The sequence below is a fragment of the Eurosta solidaginis genome, chromosome 4 (assembly GCF_040869045.1).
Source record: "Eurosta solidaginis isolate ZX-2024a chromosome 4, ASM4086904v1, whole genome shotgun sequence".
Classification (NCBI taxonomy): Eukaryota; Metazoa; Arthropoda; class Insecta; order Diptera; family Tephritidae; genus Eurosta; species Eurosta solidaginis.
In genome coordinates this window covers 247,601,519-247,622,811 of record NC_090322.1, presented here as the reverse complement: position 1 = coordinate 247,622,811, position 21,293 = coordinate 247,601,519, and the positions used below count along the sequence as shown (strand labels likewise).

The following is a 21,293-nucleotide window of genomic DNA, read 5'->3' as shown; positions in this document are numbered from 1 at the left end:
ACTTTTTCAAAAATTGACCGTTTGGGATCTTTTTTTTTTAAATTTGTTTTTAAATGTACTTTTCGGAAAAAATACAAAAAAAAGCTTAACGTTTTTTTTCAATTAAATAAAAAAAAAAAAAAATTATCGGCCCACTCCGGGATTAGTGGGAATGATTGCAGAATTGATTGAAGTTTTTTATGAGAAAAAAAAATGGCGAAATTCGAAAAATCTCGAAAAACTGAAAAATTACAAAAAAAACTTAAAAATTTTTTTTGTATTTTTTCCAAAAAGTACATTTAAAAATAAATTTAAAAAAAAAAGATCCCAAACGGTCAATTTTTGAAAAAGTTATAGCATTTTGAAAAAAAAACACCGTTTTTTTTTTTAAATTCATAACTTTTTTTGAGTTGAATGAAAAAATTTTAAAAAATTCTGAAAAACGTCTCTCGTAAGCTAGAAAAAGAAGAAAAACTTTCAGCTGATTCTAAAGGGGTCGGGTTCAAAATTGGTCGAAATGGGATGGAATACCCCATATGTATGTATATTGCCCGTTTGCCAAAGTCATTGGCCCAAGTCAAAGATGCTCAGTGTTCAACGATTTAAAATAAAACTGTTCCCAGTTCCCAAAGTTCAAATTTAAAGCGATAAAAAAACTTGATCCCAGGGGCGAACAGCTGGCACTGCGCACTTTTGCAAAATTGCCTAGACCGCAAATTCATATTAACCCCATGTACTCAATATCATTGATGTAGATCAAAAGACTTATAACTAAGTTCAACTATTTAAAAATTAAAAACTCCTCTTTCTTGGAGGGGTGGAATCGCTTGCACTTTTTCAAAAAAAATATTTCCAGTACATCCTTCAAGACTATTGGTTACCAGTGTTGCAAATCTCATCCAAACTGCAAATCATTACTATATGCTACATCCGGGGAATCGCTGTATTTGCATATTTTTCAGAAATTTAGATCTACGAGGCTTTAGGGAAGAGTTAGTCCAATTTCCAATTCAATTTCTCCTAGAATATAACACAGCGTAGGCGGTTCTAGAGAGTTGTATTGCTCGCTATGCTAGTTAAGTATTTTTTGGCGGTCTCTGTGATTAAGTTTCATTTTAAATTGAACCAAGAAGAGAAGTGCTTAAGAAAGATCTAGAGACGCTACAGAAGTAGAATTTAATTTGGTTTATAATTCGTATAACTTCAAAATTTTTACGATCTTAGCAAAAAAAAAAACATATATTTTTCAAAATCGCTTATACTAGAATCGTTTCAAAAAGATCCTGTCTTAACTGAAAATATATTGAATATACAAATGCTGAGTGGAATATCACCCTATCTCTGCTGTCGTTTCATAAACACCCTAACTCAGAAAACCTTTAAATAAACGCCATATTTCAGAGTTGGTTTAACAAATGCCCTTTCTCAGAACTAGTTTGCAGGACACCATTTTTAAGAATTTGTTTTAAAAACGTCCCATCTGAGCATAAATGAAATAGATTTCGACGTTAGATATAGCGTTTATGAGACAGCTTTTAAGATGGGTGTTCCTCATCTGAATTCTGAGATAAGACGTTTTTGAAACAAACTCTTAGATAGGGCGTTTTGAAAAATATTCTGTTAAAGGGCGTTTTCAAACTGGCAGCAGAGTTGGAGTGATTTTCCACCCAACCCTCGATATATCACATTCGTGTTCAAAAATATCAAATATTAACTAAAAATTAAGATTAAATTAAGAAATATTTATGATGAGATAGATAAATTTTTATTCTTAGTTTAGCCTCTCTTCAATATGTTTTGAAATAGGATTTAGGAGTAAATCAAATACAAAAATTTAGATGTTTAACATCGATTTCTAATTCTACATCGATAGATCAGTTAAAGTCCCGGTTTCCAACTTGTAGTTTGTTAACTTCTTGTATTTGATGTAGATAGCTATAGGCAAATTATGCATAACACAACGAGTAATTTTTTCTCGTGTGAACCGAAATTCCTATCATATTGGAGCTTTCACTCACTTCTGTGAGTGACAGTTAACCTGGGCCGGTATCGTGTTATACGATCACGTTTCGAAAAGCAATTTCACTAAATTGATAAATTAAAAACTGTCAGAAGATTCGTAAAAATAATAATAAATAAAAAGAAATGAATACTGGTAGCCACCATTTGACATATTTCCCTAACAATTCTCAAATTGATTTCAATCACGGATCGTATAACACGATACGGGCCCTGAATTCCCTTATGAAAATTTTGGTATCATATAGTGGTGACTGTGAATGAACGCAAAGTGTCACGGCGTCATACAATATGAAAAAATGTACGACTTCTTCGCGTTTCTAGATATCTGTACGTATTTTAGCCAGGGGCGTAGCGACGGGGGGATTTTGGCGGTTTAACCCCCTCCCCCCCCCCCTTCTTTCCCCTTGCCCCAGGATCATTTGATGTTTTAGGTCGTTACAATTCAAATATTTGATGTTTTTGTGTCTATGTTAATACATTTCTTTATAATTCTGCACGTATTTACTTTGTTGGTGATATTATATTTTTAATATGCAAGTATATGTATGCACGAAGTGAACACTTATATATTTTAATCATATTCTGTTTCATAATAATTCTGCAATTTATTAAATATACAAATGTACATGTTAACTTTTACTATAATTTCATAAAGAATATTCCTTGTAAATTTGCCTAACGACCATCTACATACATACATATCCGAGAACAGCAAAAATCGAACACAACAAAGTTCAATTACATTCGGCAACATGATCGTGTTCAATGATCCAACTTGCTTAAACAAACATAATCGACGTTGATTTGAAATCAACCAACTTATTGCATGCGTGAATATAATCAATTCAGGCGTTTGCTCGTTTGCCTCAACAGCGATTACATTCATCGGAATGAAAAGGCAAATAATTTTAACATTTAAATAATGTTATATTTACGGCATTTTTTTGAACAACACATTTCCTATTTTGAAATATAATGCAAATTTGATATTATTTTCCATGTGGAAAACACATTATTATAATGTCAAACACACATTTCAAAAATGTAAAATTCAAATTATTTGATAAATGAAAAATAATGTGTTTTTCACATTAATGTAAAAAATACATTCGTGTTTTTTCCTTGTAGATATGACTTTTTTAAATTAAATTTTTTTCTTTTCGATCAGTTTCTTTCTTTTGAATTTTATATACATACGTATACGTTAGATCTCATACATAGCCTCAAAAAGCATGAATTCTACTTATTCCTGAAGGAGGTACTTCGGTTTTTTTTTTATCAATTTATCTATGATCAATATTACAGGAATGTGGCTTTTACTAATGTTCACATGTTGTTGAAAATCTTGTGTACGCTTCCAGTAACAACGGCAACGAACGAGAGATCTTTTTCAACTCTTAGGCTGATTAAAAACCATTTGAGAAACACGATGAGTGAAAATCGATTGAATGGCTATGCATCACTAAGCATCCATCGTGATCAAATTGTTACCGTCGATGAAGTTTTAGATGAAATGGCAAAGAAAAGCCGACGCATGCGCTTGAGTTTTTAATGTAACCTTTTTCATATCATATTTTAAATACACGTACTTTAATGTTAAAGCTAAAGACAACATTTTTTTTTATTTATTTAACTAAAAAAAAATTTTTTTTTTGAACCCCCCAAGGCAATTTTCTGGCTACGCCCCTGATTTCACCTTAACCTCGCACAGCTTTTTCTCACACATTTTTATTTTTGCCTATTTTAATTTCATATTTTCTGCCTTACATTTGCCAGGTTCCCAACTCCTTATTTTTAACCATTTTTTTAACTTTTTTTTTAATTTTAAACTTTTTATCTTTGTCTTCATGAGAAGCATTACTTGTTCCAGGAGAAAGTACTTGGGCGATTTATATTAGAGATCCTTTCGGTGCTTTGAGCTGATTTTTCTATCGTTATCGTAACCCTTACATTATCTTTATCCTAATCTAGATATGTTTTAATCGTATATCTATGTTAATCTTTGTTTTATTATTTGTTTTAATTTAATTTCAATCTTCATCCTTATACATTTATTTTAAACTTCATAACTACCTTTTTATATCTTTATATTTATGTGCATCTTTATTTCTATTCTTATCTTTTTCTATACGTTCTTCATCTTTATCTTTATTATCGCCTTTATCTTTATCTCTATATTTATTATCATAATTCTCTTAATTTTTATCTTGTCTTTATATATGTTTTTATCTTTATGTCTTTCTTTACCTTCATCTTCATCTTTATCCCTCTCGCTACATTTATCTTTATCCCTCTTTACCTTTATCTTCATCTTTAAGTTTATCTTTATCTTATCTTTATATTTACCTTTATCTTTATTTTTATCTTTAGCTTAATCTTTACCTTTCTCTTTATATTTGTCTTTATCTTTATCTTTTTTAATCTTCATCCTTGTTTTTCATATTTGTTTTTGTTTATGTCTTTTTCCACAACTTCACTGTTGTGTATACATATGTTCATTTAAATACACAGTTATTGCTTTATTTGTTGTTTTTGGGTGCATGCTTATAGAAATTTTTTTAATTATTATTTATTATTTCAAAATGTCCTCACCATATGTCCTTCCCTCAAACATGACTTCAAATAATTAAATTTAACTTTTACTCTCTAAAATTTTCAGAACGGATATTGAAAGCGACGTCACACATCCAACGCCAAACAACCTTTACTTACCAACTCAGCCTCTGAAGGACAACTCGAATATAAGGATCATTAGAGTCAATTCTGAGTATTTGCAGTCAGTGGATAGCACAACAGCTGCATTAAAACAACAACAGCAACAAAATCAACAGTCACAAGCGAGCACTACAACCAATAATACAACAACAACAAGCAGCAGCGTTAACACCCATTTAAATAACAATAACAACAGTAATTCAAATAAAAACGAACGCCCATTGAAGTGTCTCGAGACGCTCGCACAAAAGGCGGGAATTACATTTGACGAAAAATACGATTTTGCCAGTCCACCATATCCCGATACACACATTAGCAGCGCTAGCAATAACAATAATAATAATAATAATAGTAACAACAATATCAACCTTAGCTATCGTTATTCATTTGGTGGTAGTAGCGGCGTTTCTTCATCATCATCCTCTTCGTCGTGTTCGTCCTCATCATCATCAGCCTCGTCCACATCATCAACGCTTGTTAGCTCATCTACACCAGCAAACACATCATCGAATATACAAACGCAAATCACTTTAACGCCACATAAAAACTTCACGCTGGAGAAATCACAGAGTCCAGCTCAACAGGTGGCGCCTTCATCGGTGCCACTACAAATATCACCCGAACAATTACAGCAATTGCAACAATTGCAATTGCAACATGGCTCACCATTTACTGCCATTCAGGTGAAACAAGAGTTTCCCACGCACACTGCCACCACACATCAATTGAGCGCCGGTGGTCCGGGTGGCGAGCTAAAACATGCTGGTTTATTGGATCCCACACAAGCCAGTCAATTGCAACAAATGCAAATGCAATTAGCCGATCCAACTGGTGGTGGGCCTGGTAGTCCGGCTAATCAGCAAACGCCTAGTAGCGCGGCGGCGGCTGTGGCTGCTATGCAACAACATTCGACTACAATAAGTACGATGTCACCAATGCAGCTAACCGGTCAAGTGTTGGGTGATTGGGCTCAAGGGCGTACTGTGCAATTGATGCCACAACAGACGGCACTAAATTCGGGTTTTATTTATCCGCAATTGGTATCGGGAAATTTGATACATTCGAATTTAGGACAGCAGCCTATACAGGTGAGTGAATGTGGGTTGGCACACGCATATATACATAAGTATACGAAGGTGTTGTCTAGTCATGGAATTTCGGCGAAACATGGTGGATGTTTTAATTCTTTTGTTGTAGTTGGGCACTTGCACTTATTTGTTGATTTTTATATTTTTACTTAGGTTAAGGTTAGATAGATGTGACTACGTTAGGGGGGGGGGGGGGGGGGGAGACATTTAAACTCCCCTCCCCCAGTCGGTTGGGGGTTAGAATATAGCCGCGGTAGGTATGCCTGTCGTAAAAGGCGACTAAAATACCAAATAAATTCAAGGGGTTGTGTAGCGCAACCCTTTCAGGTTTCCAGCATAATATATAGCTTCTCTAAACCCAATTGTCAACCTCACCTATCCGTGGCGAATCCTGTTTCATTAACAGCCGAGGCTTTGGCGATCCCGAGCTGCTCATGGATCTAGGGGATAGTAGGAGGGCGGGACGGCCCAGGTCGCATGTGGTCATAACAAATCGTTCCCGAGATGGTTGGGCTTGATACCGAACGTACCGGATCTGCATCCGGCAAAAGACTATCAACATCGATAACACTCCCCAAGGCCATCGGGGAGTGTCCTTATTGCTACAACAACAACAACAACAACATTTAAACCTCCACCTAGAATATACCCGCGGCAGGTATGCCCGAGATGGTAGGGCTTGTACCTTAATGGTGCTGGTACCGGAACGTACTGAGTTTATTTCCGGCAAAAGACCATGAACATCGATAACAATTCCCAAAAGCTTTAGTCTTTTGTCTTTGTAATCAGAGGGGCCCGGGAAAGTACACAACACACTATTTCATAAAAATCCATATGGCCAAAGCAAGAAACGATGATATGGCTTCACCACATTATCCTTTATGTCGTTTTCACATAAGGGAACATCAGCGGCGCCATACCACATTTGTTGCTTTGCTAGCTTAGTCAAAGAACTCATGGTGTAGTTTCGCCAACATTTTTTTCATATTGACAATTCTTAACGCAAAGCGCGCTCTACTAGCCATCTATAGATTCCATGCGTAAGCAGACCCTTTGGTACATGGTTTCCGATTTCGCCGTACGTTCATTCAACGAACGAAAAAGTTGTATTGTCGTGGGATGACTATGGTACCACAATTTCACCGCAATAATCTATACTGTGAGGTATAAATAAAAACTTTGGTCAGGTCCGAAGCAGACCTAGATACCTCTGCTACATCATTTTTTGTAATTCAAAGTTTGGAGTTCCAATGAAAGCTGATGCCGGTAGGTTTTGATATCCAAAGCTTTCAGTAAGTCCATCAATTGCAGCATCACTCTACATTGAACTGGTCGGTTAATAACGACCTCACATAGACTGAATGTGTCCACGGTGCTCAGTTTCTTCCTAAATTATCAAGTGCTTAAAGAGGGTTACGTCCTTGCGGTGCAACGTTGCTAAAGCCAACTTTCCTTCGTGAATTCAAATGCTTCATCTCACCTGCTGAAATGAGAGAAGTCCATCCAAAAACCGGGAAACCAAACATCCCGGCGCCTGAATTTCCCTGTAAAAAACTTCCTCATATTTACTTGCGTTTACATAAACCTGCCTTCCTTTGACTGTTTTACTACTATGCTCGGGCCTTCCAAATAGAAACAAAGGGTGAGACTGTTTTACCCTCCAATGACCTCTTTATATAGATTTTCACAAAAAAAAAAAAGGGAGAAGGCCTGTGGGTTTTTTTGCAAGAAAGATACTAGGAAACTCTCCTTTGCCTCACTGTGGTTTAGTCCACTATAAAGCAAATCCATCTCTTTTTTTGTAGCTTTACTCCGTTTCTTCCTCCCACTTTTTTGTTTTATTTTTTTACTTTTCTTTTCGGTTCCAATTTTTTCTTTTCTTCCTTTCCCTGTCACTCTCTCTCGATTTTCGCCTAACTGCCTTCCACCCCTTCCTTTTCTTTTCCCGAACTTCTTCCTTTCCTCTTGCTCAGCCACTACTTCATGCGTTTCCTTTTCGATAATCTTCCCCTTCCTCTTTTTTCTTTACGTTCTCCCCGCGATCCCTTTCGCCCTCTCGCAATCTTCTTCCCGCATCACTCTGTATGTGCTCCTAGTGTGCAATTCCTTTTCCCTGCTACCATTTCTTTCCACTTTCCTTCCATTACCCTCCCTCGCTTCATATTTCCCTTCGTCTTCTTCCCCACTCTCTCTTCTACCTTCGTACAATCATTTTTCCTTATCGTTTTTCTATTTTCCCTCTCTTTTTTCTGCCTTTTTCCGTTTAATCACTTTTCCCCACCTCATCCTCACTTTCTCCCCCTGACTTGGCATGTGTTCTCCATTTCCTTCTGCCTCTTCTCCTACTCATCTACTCGAAGCTAAAGTGAATGACACTTCTCGTAAACAATTATACCCAATCGGAACTACAGCACCCAGAAAAAAAATGCATTTTTTTTATTTTAATAACCTAATTTTTAATTTTTCACATTTCAAATTCAGGTAATCGCCAGCAAACCTTTTCAAGGAGGTGCACCCCAAATGATTACCACCACCACACAGAATGCCAAACAAATGATCGGTGGCAATGCTGGCTTCCCTAATACGTATGCGATCCCGTCCAGTCAGTCACCGCAGGCGTTACTTTTCACGCCGGTGTTGGCACAATCACCACAACAACAACAGAATATATTTAATTCGATGGCTGCGGCTGCCGCAAATGCACAGCAACAACAACAACAACAGCAGCAGCAACAACAGCAGCAGCAAAATGTCAAAGCTACCAATGACGTGCAAAAAGGTTTACAACAAAAAGTTGTACAAAAGGTGACAACCACCACAAATACAGTGCAATCGGCTACGGGTGCAGCAGGTGCGGTTGCACAACAACATCAACAACAACAACAGTCAGCACAGCAATGCGTACAAGTGTCACAAACGACAATGCCAACACAAATTATAAGTCCGCTGCAGGGTGCTACGGGAACGCAACAAATGCAAATTGGGCCATGGGTGCCATTTTGGTCGAATGGTTTGCAACAATTACAGAATCCAATTATAATACGTGGCACACAAGCGGATGGTACACAAAGCATGTTCATACAACAGCCAACACAACATCAGACCATACAAGCGCAGCAACAGAATCGTAAGTTTTTTTTTTTTTTTGTTTTTAGAAAAAATCAAGGTTTTACATTTTTCGCTCTAAGTTTTATATTCGAACTTAATGCTAAATTAGAGTTAGGAAATTCCCAAATCTAGCTCTGACTCCGGTTCGATAATGGGGTTATTTTAGTGACTATTTATGGGACCCTTATTAAGTCGTTCAACACCATTTCTGATTATTTTCAGAAATTTGTCTTAATGTGTTCGGAATATTTTCTGGATAGAATCGGTATCATTTCAATAATACAATTCGATAATTTATTTCTTGAAATTGATCAAAGGTGGGAGAATAATTAAAGAATGAAGTTGGATATCGACTTGATAACTGTGCATTTCTCAAAGATTGGATAAACATTCGATTTTTTTATGTTGGATAACAATATGTTCGATGTTTCTAGAATACGTTGATGGTTTCTACGGCATACGATTGTAGGTTTTAGAAATAATTATATCGAAATACCACTAACTTACCTTTAAAAAGGCGTAAGAAGATAGCGAGATCATACTGAAACCCGCTTTAAAACTGTCTTGAAACATCTCGAAAAAGACCAAACAGTATAACCGCAACTACACCTAACTTTTCCTAGAAAAGCTCCAAGAAAAATACCGAACTACCAAAGCGATATAAAGCGATATCCAGAAAATTTCCACCAAACCTTAAATCATATTGAGAACATCCAAAAAGTTCTTACAAACAATACTGAAACTTTTCCGAACTATGATCTTAAAACATTTCCACTAACACTAAAATCATCCCAAAAAGTTCTCTAAAATTATATTGATATTAACCAGAACTGATCCTGTAAAAGTTTCACCAATCTTGAAATCATACTGAACGCATTCCGAAAAGTTCTTAAAAATAATATTGAAGTTATCCCGAACTAATTCCGGTACAGTCTCCAAAGCCTGAAATCATACTGAAAACATCCGGGGAATATATTAAACATAATATGATTATAGAAAAGCTTCACCAATCCTGAAATCAGATTGAAAACGTATCCAAAAGTATTTGAAAATAATCCTGAAATTATCCCGAAATAATTCTACAACAGTTTTCTACGATTATTATAATCTGGAAGCGAACAAAAGCTTTTAAAAATAATACAGAAATTATCTTCAACAGATCTTAACAAACTTCCACCAATTTTAAAAACACCTCCGATTTTTTTTTTTAAATACGGAAATTATTCCGAGCTGATCTTGGAAAAGTTCTACTAATACGGAAATCATACTGAAATTAGCCCAAACTGCAACCTTCTACCAATACCGAAATTGCACTAAAAATATTCCGAAAAGTTTTTTAAGTTCCCCAATTCTGAAAATATTTCGCAAAGTTGCTAAAAATAAAAATCCCGAGCTTATCCTAGATTAATGCCGAAATCGTAGTAATATTAAAATTGTCCAACCTCATTTAAAACAATCACATATGCATTTCGAATTTTTCACTGATTCGAATTTTTTTTTTTAATTTGCAGCCATAACTTTGCAATGCAATGTGGCCCCACCGCCCGCTGCAAAACCACGTCAACAAATCGAAGCACTCGCACCCAAACAGCAGCAAACTCATCAACAGCAGGTACAACAACAACAGCAGCAGCAACAACAACAACAACAACAAACGGCGCAGGCCGTCGTCGCTGCAGCCGCACAATTGCAACAGCAGGCTGTCAGCGCTAGCCAATTGCAGCAAGTAGCGCGTATTCCACAAATAATGCCACAGAACGGCGCACAAATACGTCCAGCCAGCTCGGTATCAACACAAACTGCCCAAAATCAAAGTTTATTGAAGAAGATGCGTACGAAGCAGCAGCCAGTGCGCCCAGCACTGCCCACAATGAAGACTGAAAATGGCCAACCCCAACAATTGAAACCTCAAACGGTGGCCACAGCAGCTGGACTGCAACAGCAAGGCGCGACCATGCATCAGGTGATGACGCAAGGTGGAAAAATGGTGGTGATGAGCACTGGACCACAAATACAAATACAAAATGGACAAGCATTGCAACAGGCGACCGCAGCTGTGGCGCATGTGGATAAGCAGCAGCAACAAACACAGCAAGTACAACAGCAACAAATACAAATACAACAGATACAAAAACAACAGCAGCAACAACAACAGGCATTATTGCAACAACATTTATTTCAACAACAATTTGCTTCAGCTATACAAATGCAACAGCAGCAGCAGCAACAACAACAGGCGCAGCAACAATTGCAGCAGCAACAGCAACAACAGCAGCAGCAGCAGCCGCAACAAATACAATTGCAAGTGACGCCACAAACTTTTATTGCACAGCAGCAGCAAGCGCAAGCACAACAACAACAGCTTCAAACTCAGCTGCTACAGCAACAATTGGTGCAACAGCAGCAACAACAACAGGCGGCGCAACAACAACAGCAACAGCGCGAACAACAGCAGCAACAACAAAATATAATACATCAAATTGTTGTACAACAACAAGCACAATCACAGCCACAGCAGGCACAGTCACATGCAACGCAGCAACAACAAACGCACTTAGCACAGCAACTCAGTGGTGTACCATTTTCGGTATCATCTTCATCAACACCATCGAGTATCGCGTCCTCTGCTAATGCAGCATTACAACAACATGCTGTCTATCAGTCGAAAGCATCCACACTGCCGACAACGTCAGTCGTGACGATTACAAATCAGGGTGGACCGCTTGTCACCAGCACCATTGGCATAAATCAGACAGCACAATTGCAACAGCAGCAGCAGCAACAACAGGCAGCACAACAGCAACAACAAAGTTTGCTGGCAGCAACATTGGCCGCTTCGCAGCAGCAGCAGCAGCAGCAACAACAACAACAACAACAACAACAACAAGTTCAACAGGCACATCAACAACAACAACAGCAAGCGCAGCAATCTCAAATGGCGCCTCCCGCTGCACAACCAGTACTACAAACCGGTATTGCCTCAGCACCTACTCAAAGTCCGCTGCTTGGTCTCACATCAATGATGAATGCCCCTATAGGTGGCAGCGTACAGGCATCACCGATCACAACAACAGCAAATGCAGCAGCTGCAATGTCGTCGCCTTTAAATGTAAGCGCTGCTGGTAGTGTGACCTCGGTTTCTTCGCTGCCTAACACTCCGCTGAAAGGAATTGTAAATGATCCCCAACAACAGCAGCAGCAACAACAGCAGCAGCAGCAACAGCAACAACAACAGCAGGCTCAGCAGCAGCAGCAGCAACAACAGCAACTGCAACAACAATATAAAAACGCTTTGAACGCCATGAATACGGCCTCACAGCAAATGACGCTTATGGGCAGCATTGCATCTGAAGCAAATCGCTCGGTACAAGTTTCATCAGCCACATCATCAGCAAATGTAAATCAAATGCTTAATGTAAATAGCTCTACAGCATCGAATACGTCAGCAGCAGCTACAACTACGGTCAACGAAACGAAAGAGTCTGCAGCAGCAGCTAAGCTGACAATGGAATCGCCAAAAGCTCAAACGGCTCAACATCCACCAACTGCTGCTACATCAGCCTCACCATCCTCATCGTCATCAACATCCGCTGTTGGAACTGTTGCCTCCACGCAGCAGCAACAACAACAATCACCAGCTACTACCACAAATATAAGTGGTTCGACTGGTGGCAGTTCAACAGGTAAATCTGCTAATTTGCCAAATGCGGAACCAATGGATACCACACCAGCACCAGCAACACCAAGTACACCCACCTCAGCTCAATCGACAGCTGCTGCATCGCCTACAAAAAGCGTAGCTAATGTCACATCGCTTAGCCAGTCCAATTCGGTTTCGCCAACTAAAGGTAAGTTCATTTTGAATTTTATTGAGGGCAAACATATTTTGCGGATTCACAAGTGTCGTATTCGTTGTAAAATTTTGAGTAAAGCATAGCATATACGACGAATACGATATCTTATTATTTGTCTGACTGTTTTTACTAGATTAGTTTGTTCCGCATTTTCCATACTCTCTTTTTTCTCCCCTTTACCTTCCCTGAAATAAAAAAAAACATGCATCAATGGACGAATAGATGCTAAACCCCTTAATTCATGACGCACTCGTTAGCAGCGCGTCTATTGTATCCATGATAGCGACTACTTTCACTGACCGAAAAGCCTAAGTTTCATTTTGGTTGTTTTGATGTCCAGTTCGAATAACTTGCACCATATCTAGGTAGCAATGAGCGCGAAAATTTTCCCACAAGGAAGTTTATTAGGTTCCTTTGGGCCTGAAAAACAAAAATTAAAGTCAAGATCTAACAGTTATTTCCGGACATGAAAATTAGAAGCCAAAATGTAACAGTAATATTTGTGCTAATCACAGGGCCGTATTAACCATCAACGGGGTCCTAGGCAACTATCAATTTGGGGGCCCTTTTTTACGTCCGTTCCTTTCTTTTTTCAATTAAAAAATACAAACTTATATGATGTTTATTGGAACGATTTTCCGTCATCCCTTGTCAAATTTGGTTTCGGGACAAACCGGTTTCGGCGTTGTGCCATCATCAGTGTCGATTTTCGTTTTGATCTGTTGTTGTCATTTGTCTTGTATTTATAGTTCGTAGGTAAATGTGTTGGTATTGTCAACATTTTTTTCTGTTTGTAGATTTCCACGTTTTCGAGTACGTTGAGACGTCGGCCTTTTGCTTGTATGTGAAGGACCCTAACTGTTTTATTGTGTTCGCGAAGTTAGACTCTGGTATATTGTTTGGATTCCGTATTTTTTTGTTGTAATCTATAATGTGTTTTCTGAACCTCAGTCTTATTTTCCGTCTTGTTTGTCCTATATGGGGAAATCCGCCAAACTTTGGTTTTTTTGGAGAAACAATTTTTTTTTTTTTGAAACATGGTATCACGCAAATATCTTTTTGTTAGGAACATTGAGGGGTAAATTGGAGCTATAGTGCATCGCCGTTACTCGTATTACATAATGCCTCAAAAAGATATAGTCAAGAAATCGAGCAAAATATATATAAATTGAGGTCGCAATGTTTATTTCAACACATTTATTTCAACACTTCTGTACTTAATAATAATATAACAATATCTTAAAATACGATACGGTACGGGATGTTGAAGACATATCCAGGTACATATGTCAAGAGAGTTTCAATTACCTGGTCAAATAGCTCACAACTTTTGTATTGTCCAACTATTACGTATTTTCTGGGAAGCCGAAGGTGGAGAAATGGTTGGGGAAATCTTCGGGCAAGATCAGCATTTGCATTACATTGTCTTGAAGAATGTCTTGATAATAAAAATTTTATATATGTACATATGTATATATTTTTTCTGAACTTCATGATTGAAAAAATGTGTGTATGTGAAAAAATAAGATTTTCAATGAAAAGTAAAATTTTAACAAGTATAAAACTCATTATTCAGTCAACAAATATAGTCAGAAAAGATTCAGAAACATATATGTAATACTCCTATATTGCTAATAGAAAATGCTCGCAATGTGTTTTGAATTCGAAATTAAAACAGGACAGCCTATAAAATGTTTGTGATTGTAGCAGCATAAGTGTGACAAGAAAAAATTGAAATTTAGGTACATTCGATTATTGAATACAAAAACAAAAACGTTTAAACAGCAATATATCGGCACTCTGATGTTTGGGAATGTACCTGGTTTTTGTAGTAATATAGGAGTATTACATAAACTAGAGTTCGCCCAGGGGTTGAAATTCAACCACATAAGCAGTTAAAATTTTTATTGTTCATACTTAACGATATTTACCTTAGTAAGAAAAAGAGTTTTTTAAAAACGTTAAAATTTTTATTAATATTAATATATTGCTAAATTTAACAATTTCAATACTGAAGTAAAAGTAATTTGTCATTTTAATATAATAATAGGAACATTCGATGGGTAATATAATGAATAAGTAAGCTCAAAATAGGGAAATTTTATATTGCTCTGGCAGGAAGGGTATGATTTAATCAATCTGCTTCTCATAAACAAAATGTAGGAAAAGGAAAGGTAGGGAAGGGAAAGGAAAGGAAAGGAAAGGAAAGGAAGGAAAATCAATGGAAGGGAAATGAAAATAAAAGAAATGAAAGAAAAGAAAAGTAGAGGAATGGAAAGGAAAGGCAAGGAAAGGAAAGTAAAGGAAAGAAAAGGAAAGGAAAAGAAAGGAAGGAAAGGAAGGGAAGGAATATGAATGGAAGGGAAATGAAAGTAAAAGAAAGGATATAAAAAGAAAATTTAAAGAAAGGAAAGCAAAGGAAAATAAAGAAAAGGAAAGGAAAGGAAAGCAAAGGACAGGACAGGAAAGAAAAGAAAAGAAAAGAAAAGAAAAGAAAAGGAAAGCAAAGCAAAGGACAGGAAAGGAAAGGAAAGGAAAGAAATGGAAAGGAAAGGAAAGCAAAGGACACGAATGGAAAGAAAAGGAAAGGAAAGATATGGAAAGGAAAGGAAAGGGAAGGAAAGGAAGGGAAAAGAAAGGAAAAAGAAAAGTAGAGGAATAGAAAGGAAAGGAAAAGAAAGGAAGGAAAGGAAAGGATGGATTAGAAATGGAAGATAAATGAAAGTAAAAGAAAGGAAATAAAAAGAAAATTAAAAGAAAGGAAAGGAAAATAAAGAAAAGGAAAGAAAAAGAAAAAAAGGACAGGAGAGGAAAGGAAATGAAAGGAAAAGGAAAGGAAAGGAAAAGAAAAGAAAAGAAAGGAAAAAAATAAAATTAAAAGAAAGGGAAGGAAAGGAAAATAAAGAACAGGAAAGGAAAGGAGACGAAAGGACAGGAAAGGAAAGGAATGGAAAGGAAAGGAACAAAAAAGAAATGATAGGAATGGAAAGGAAAAGAAAAGAAAAGAAAGGAAGGAAAGGAAAGGAAAGAAAAAGAAAGGAAGGGAAAGGAAAGCAAAGAAAGAAAACAAAGGAAGGAAAATAGAAGAATAAAATGAAACGAAAGGAAAGAAAAGAAATAGACGATGCATGATCAGCTATGTATTTTTGTTTAATTTTTATTGTGTACAAAGCAACTCCTCGGCAATGCTCACGATTCAGCATAGTACACAAAAAGCAAGTATACACACATAGCGTGTCTTTAGTATGAGTAAGTGCATGTGTAGTGGTGTGACTTTTATGTTAAATTGTTTATATTAAAAAGATTTTTCAAATTTTTTTATTTATGGATAGCAGTGCAGCTCAGAATTTCCTATCAATACATATATAATTTGTATACCTTAGAATTATAGTTTAGCAGAAAACGGTTCCACATTTTTTCATCTTGTCTATTTATATATAAAACTAGCAGACCCGTCAGGTGTTGTTCTGCCCTAAATTTGGTCTATCTACATAAATTTTAAAGCTTTTTCCGTCTAACTCTGCTCTGTACTAAAGCACTCATCAACAGCTTTCATTTGTTATCCATATTCTATAAACACATTCTAGGGGTACCCGCGTCCACGTTTTCGCTTATATCTTGAGAACCTAGTTACCCGCGGGTACGAAAAATACTCCGTATCAAAGTACTCATAAAAAGCTCCCATTTGATACCCATATTGTACAAACATATCCCAGGATTACACAGGTCCACATTCTGATCTCAAGACCCTAACCAGAACGGGATAAAAATTATCATATGTCTGTCTCCTGGTTCTAAGCTACCCCTCCACCAATTTTCAGCGAGATAGGTTCATCCATTCCTTCCTCTTCAATCACTCTTTATCTATTAAAAAAAAGCGCATAAAAATCCGTTGCGTATATTTAAAGGTTTAAGCATTCAAAGGGACATATGGACAGAATAAGTTGTTTTATACTATTTAGTGATGTACATCCATTCATACCTATAAACCTACACCCGAGTTAAATAACGCAGCGAATGCTATATATGTACGTATGTGTGTGTCGCATCATGCCTCACTCAAAAGCAATTAGCGCGAACAGTTCACAGCGAACAACCACACAAACACATTTTTTGGTAAAAATGTTACTTTTGTTTAAACAATTTGGCTGATATAAGAAAGGAATCAAGTATTTTTTTTATGCAGATTGAAGGTAAATATTTCAAAGTTTTACTGAAAAGTAGAATTTTTTGAATCCATCCATCCGTTTATGAGATAGCTGTGTAAACAAAAATTTTATGATTTTTTACTACATTTTGGCAATTTTCCACGCCCCTATTATATATATCTTAGAATTATATTAACTGTACCATGTCACGTAGTTAAGCTTTCAAATGCAAAAAACCGTTTTAAAATCGGAGCATTCTGTGTGAAGTTATGTGCATACATGCCATTTAGCGACTTTATTTTATAAGATTTATATAGATGTTCAGAAAGCTGAATTAAAAATGATTATAAATTTTTGATCACCTAAAGTAAACACATTTGATTCAAATATGATTCCAAAATGTGATTGAAAAACTATATTGAGTTTTTGATCATCAAAAGTAAGCATATTTGATTATTATTTGTTGGTTTTTATTAAATATTAAAATTTAATCACCAAAGGACTTCAAAAATGATTCCAGAAAGTGATCGAAAATTTCTTTTCAGTTTTTGATCATGAAAAGTATTCATATTTGATTATTTCTTTTGTTCAATTGTATGATAACTCATTATTTAGTCAGAAAGAGTAATCAAATTGTATTTATATGTAGGGAAATTGAAAATTTAATCATCTAAATGCTAAGTGGGTCAAGATTTAATAGTTACAATTTACATACATATATACAGTAAAACCAGCATCGTGTCCGGTATATTAACGATACTTCATTCCAATGTTGTTGCTGTAGCTATACATATATCCCGAAGATTTTAGGGAGGTTTTGTCCTTTGCCGGATATAGATTCGGTACGTTCCGGTGACAAACAAGTTCCTGCAGAAGCTCGTTTACAACCATAACCCAAGTAGAATGGGTACTTGAGTTGCTGTACCCCGATGAATAAACTCCCCACGCTGTTCAGCTGCTTCTTTATCATTTTTTTACTAGATTTTTTACTAAGTAAATTTAATTTATTCATCCGTAGTTACTACTGGAAATCGCGCACTAGACACAACCAAAACAGCATCGGCAGAGCCAGAGAAATCTGCAGCTGCCGCATCTTCTACAAATGATAATGAAAATAATGCTTCGTCACCTGTTAAATCAACAACAACAAATGCTGTGTCAACTAGCATGCCCAACAACACCATGCCGAAGAGCACATCGAGCATGTCCAGCGTCAAAGTAGAAAAGGAACTGCCTAAGGCTATGATCAAACCAAATGTACTCACGCACGTCATTGATGGTTTCATTATACAAGAAGCTAACGAACCGTTCCCAGTGACACGACAACGCTATACAGATAAAGATGCCGATGATGAGCCACCTAGTGAGTATCAGCATTTTGTATGCTTAACATTTCTTTATTTCAGTTATAACTTTTTACTTCTTTTGCAGAGAAAAAATCCGCTTTGGACGAAGATAGCCACAATACTGCCCACAATCAGACAAATGGTCCCACAACATTACCGCCCGATATGATAGCTTGTGAACAATGTGGTAAACCTGAACATAAAACAAAATTGAAAAAGAAGCGTTTCTGCTCATTGATTTGTGCACGTCAGTCGAAAGCATCTGCCTCTATGAATGAACAACAAATTGAAACACCAACACAAAGCACTAATGCTAATACGTTAGGAAATCAAAACAACAACACCAACCATCATGATAACACAATGACCAACAATAAGGCTGATATCTGTAGTAATGGGAATGCAAATGCTGGCGCACCGGAAAAAATGCAAACCGAATCAACTGCAACAAGCAACAACAGTGGCGGCAACTTTAATGCCCATAATGCAGCGAAATTAGAAAATGCTGCTGTGGTAGCCGCCACCATAGCAGCAGATGCTCAACAAACAGCAAATGTTGCTGCCGCCAATGCTGTAGCTGCTGCTGCTGCTGCTGCAGCGGCAGGTGCTCCTTCAGCAACCTCCGGCAATGCTACTACAGCACAAACGGCCACATGTGCCGAACGTCCTGCAATGGCTGATTGGACTGTAGCAGAAGTTTGTGAATTTATACGTAATCTTCCGGGTTGTAATGATTACGTAGATGATTTTGAGCAACAAGAAATCGATGGTCAAGCGTTAATGTTGCTCAAAGAGAATCATTTGGTAAATGCGATGGGCATGAAATTGGGGCCAGCATTAAAAATTGTTGCTAAAGTTGAATCGATGAAAGAGCAAGCGCCACCAGCAGCGCCTAGTGGTAGTGAAAAAGAGGCAGCGCAACAGTAGAAGCGTACTTTAAGGTGTATGTAAATATTAAACTATTTTTTTTTTGGGCGTTAAATTCGTAAATAGGTACTAACTAAATATGCTTAAGTGGAGTTTTTAAGTAAATAAAAAATAATATTAAATACTTTAAGTAGGCTTTGTACATAATAAATTAATAGTAAAGTTGAAGACATTTTAAACTTTATACTAGTAATATTACCACCACTAAGGACATTAAAATCCACTATGAGTAGTCTGAACTAAGTACCAAGCACATAATTTATAAGAAATAAAATGGATTTATAATGTGTTTGTATAATTCATTAAAAAAAAAAAAAAATTTATAAAACTATTTTATTATTTAGGAATTTTGGATTAAGAAAAGAGGGAATTATGCAGGGTCTTGGAAGCATGAGATCAACAATACATGTATCTAGTATGGAAAATATTTTTGGGAGTGATAATTTCTAAAAGAGAAATTTTCGTACGCGTCTGACTGTGGTCACAAGCAATAATCCCCCAAGTCCAATCTTTTTACACGGGACTTACACGGTTATGACCACAGATATATCTTAATTTGCAGTTAGTTTTGAACATGAAGTTAAATCTTACGATTTAAAAAATAATTTTCAAGTGCTAAGAGTTATTTCTGTTATATGACTTCTAGTTTTCAAGATATTTGAAGAAGAAATTGCTTATTTAGGGGTTGACTTCAAACAGCGTATATTTTGATGTCCGAAAATGAAATGAAAAATCGAAAAACTCTAAATTAAATAAATAAATTCAAGGCGCGATAATCTCCGAAGAGATTTTTCCTACAAATTGGTGGGGCGGGACCTACTTGTTTTATGCCGACTCCAAACGGCATCTGCAAGGCAGATGCGTTTTAATTGAGAGCTTTTCATGACACAAATACACTCGGAGTGCCAAACACTGCCGAGGGGCGACCTCTCTTTGAAAAGTTTTCTTCTAATACCTATATGACACTACCTTATTTTCGTGTAATTTTTCTTGTATTTTATCTTAAATTTTTTGTTGCACTCCCTCCTAATACGGCTTCAGTACTGGTGTAAGTGTGTAAACTATAGTTGAAAAAAACTAACGAAATACAAGGAAAATACAATATAGTTCAACAAACGAGCCAGTTTGTATTTCGATAGGTTTTTTCGACATTCGGCGGTTTTTTCTTTATTTTTTTCTGAAACATGAAAATTTTGTTTTTAGTTTTAAAATTTGGTGCATAAAAACACAATTAAAATCAACTTTCTTGTCAAAAAAGTGAACCATTAGAGACCGAAGTAATTTTCGCGTGTTATTTGCATTGTTTTTATTGTTAAAAGTGTTAATGTGAAAATAAAATATAAAACATAAACAAAAACATGTCAAGCTCACTAATTTTGGGGGAATAGTGGTCTCGCTTTTTCATGTTAGAAATTTTTTTTGTGTCTTGAAGTTCCGATAAAGTTTCGTCAGTTTTTTAGCTTGGAATACGAGCAAAAATAAAGTAGTGTCATATATGCTTAATTGAAAAAATAAAGGTCAATATTTTACAGTTATTTTTGGATATTCAAAATAAAAGTCAAGTAATAACAGTTCCAAAGCAGCATACGCAGTCAAATATTAACAGTTTTTTAGACTTAGAAAAGCTAAGTCAAGATTTAACAGTTATTTTGGGACATAAAAGTTATTTTTTTACTCAAAAAATCAAAGTCTTCACTTTACAGTTTTTTTCTTTTTGACTTGAAATATAGTGTCAATACTTAACCGTTGATTTTGGACCTCTAAAAATTAAACTCAAAATTTAACAGTTATTTTTGTACATAAAAAACAAAAGTCCAAATTTAACAGTTATATTTGAGACTAAAAAGTAAAGATTCAACTGTTGTTTTCGAATATAAAAAAAATTAATTCCAAAGTCAACAGGAGCTCTTTCCATTAACGAACGGGCACAGTTCGTATTTGGCGCAAATTCCTTCCTTATGAAATACTCTGCTGTTACCACACACTTCACCGTTAAAAGACCCCGTATAATTTACAAACTTCTTAAATAGACCAAGTAGGCGTAGGTTCAAATTTTTTCGCTATTAAAAATTATTACAATAAGTGTATGGCTTACCACGTTTTATA

General features: G+C 36.2%; 1 protein-coding gene across 3 annotated transcripts in view; it reads left to right on the top strand.

The window, feature by feature from the left end:
• LOC137251240 (polyhomeotic-proximal chromatin protein-like) overlaps positions 1–19,461 on the top strand; it is a 55,995-nt gene extending 36,534 nt beyond the window's left edge. For all 3 annotated transcript variants that reach the window (XM_067785517.1, XM_067785516.1, XM_067785515.1), the window contains 5 exons: positions 4,661–5,804; positions 8,286–8,931; positions 10,424–12,760; positions 17,933–18,277; positions 18,346–19,461. In XM_067785517.1, coding sequence (XP_067641618.1) covers positions 4,661–5,804; positions 8,286–8,931; positions 10,424–12,760; positions 17,933–18,277; positions 18,346–19,187 — 5,314 coding nt within the window. In that variant the 3' untranslated portion in view covers positions 19,188–19,461. The remainder of the gene's footprint in view (positions 1–4,660; positions 5,805–8,285; positions 8,932–10,423; positions 12,761–17,932; positions 18,278–18,345) is intronic.
• The last annotated feature ends 1,832 nt before the right edge of the window (positions 19,462–21,293 follow it).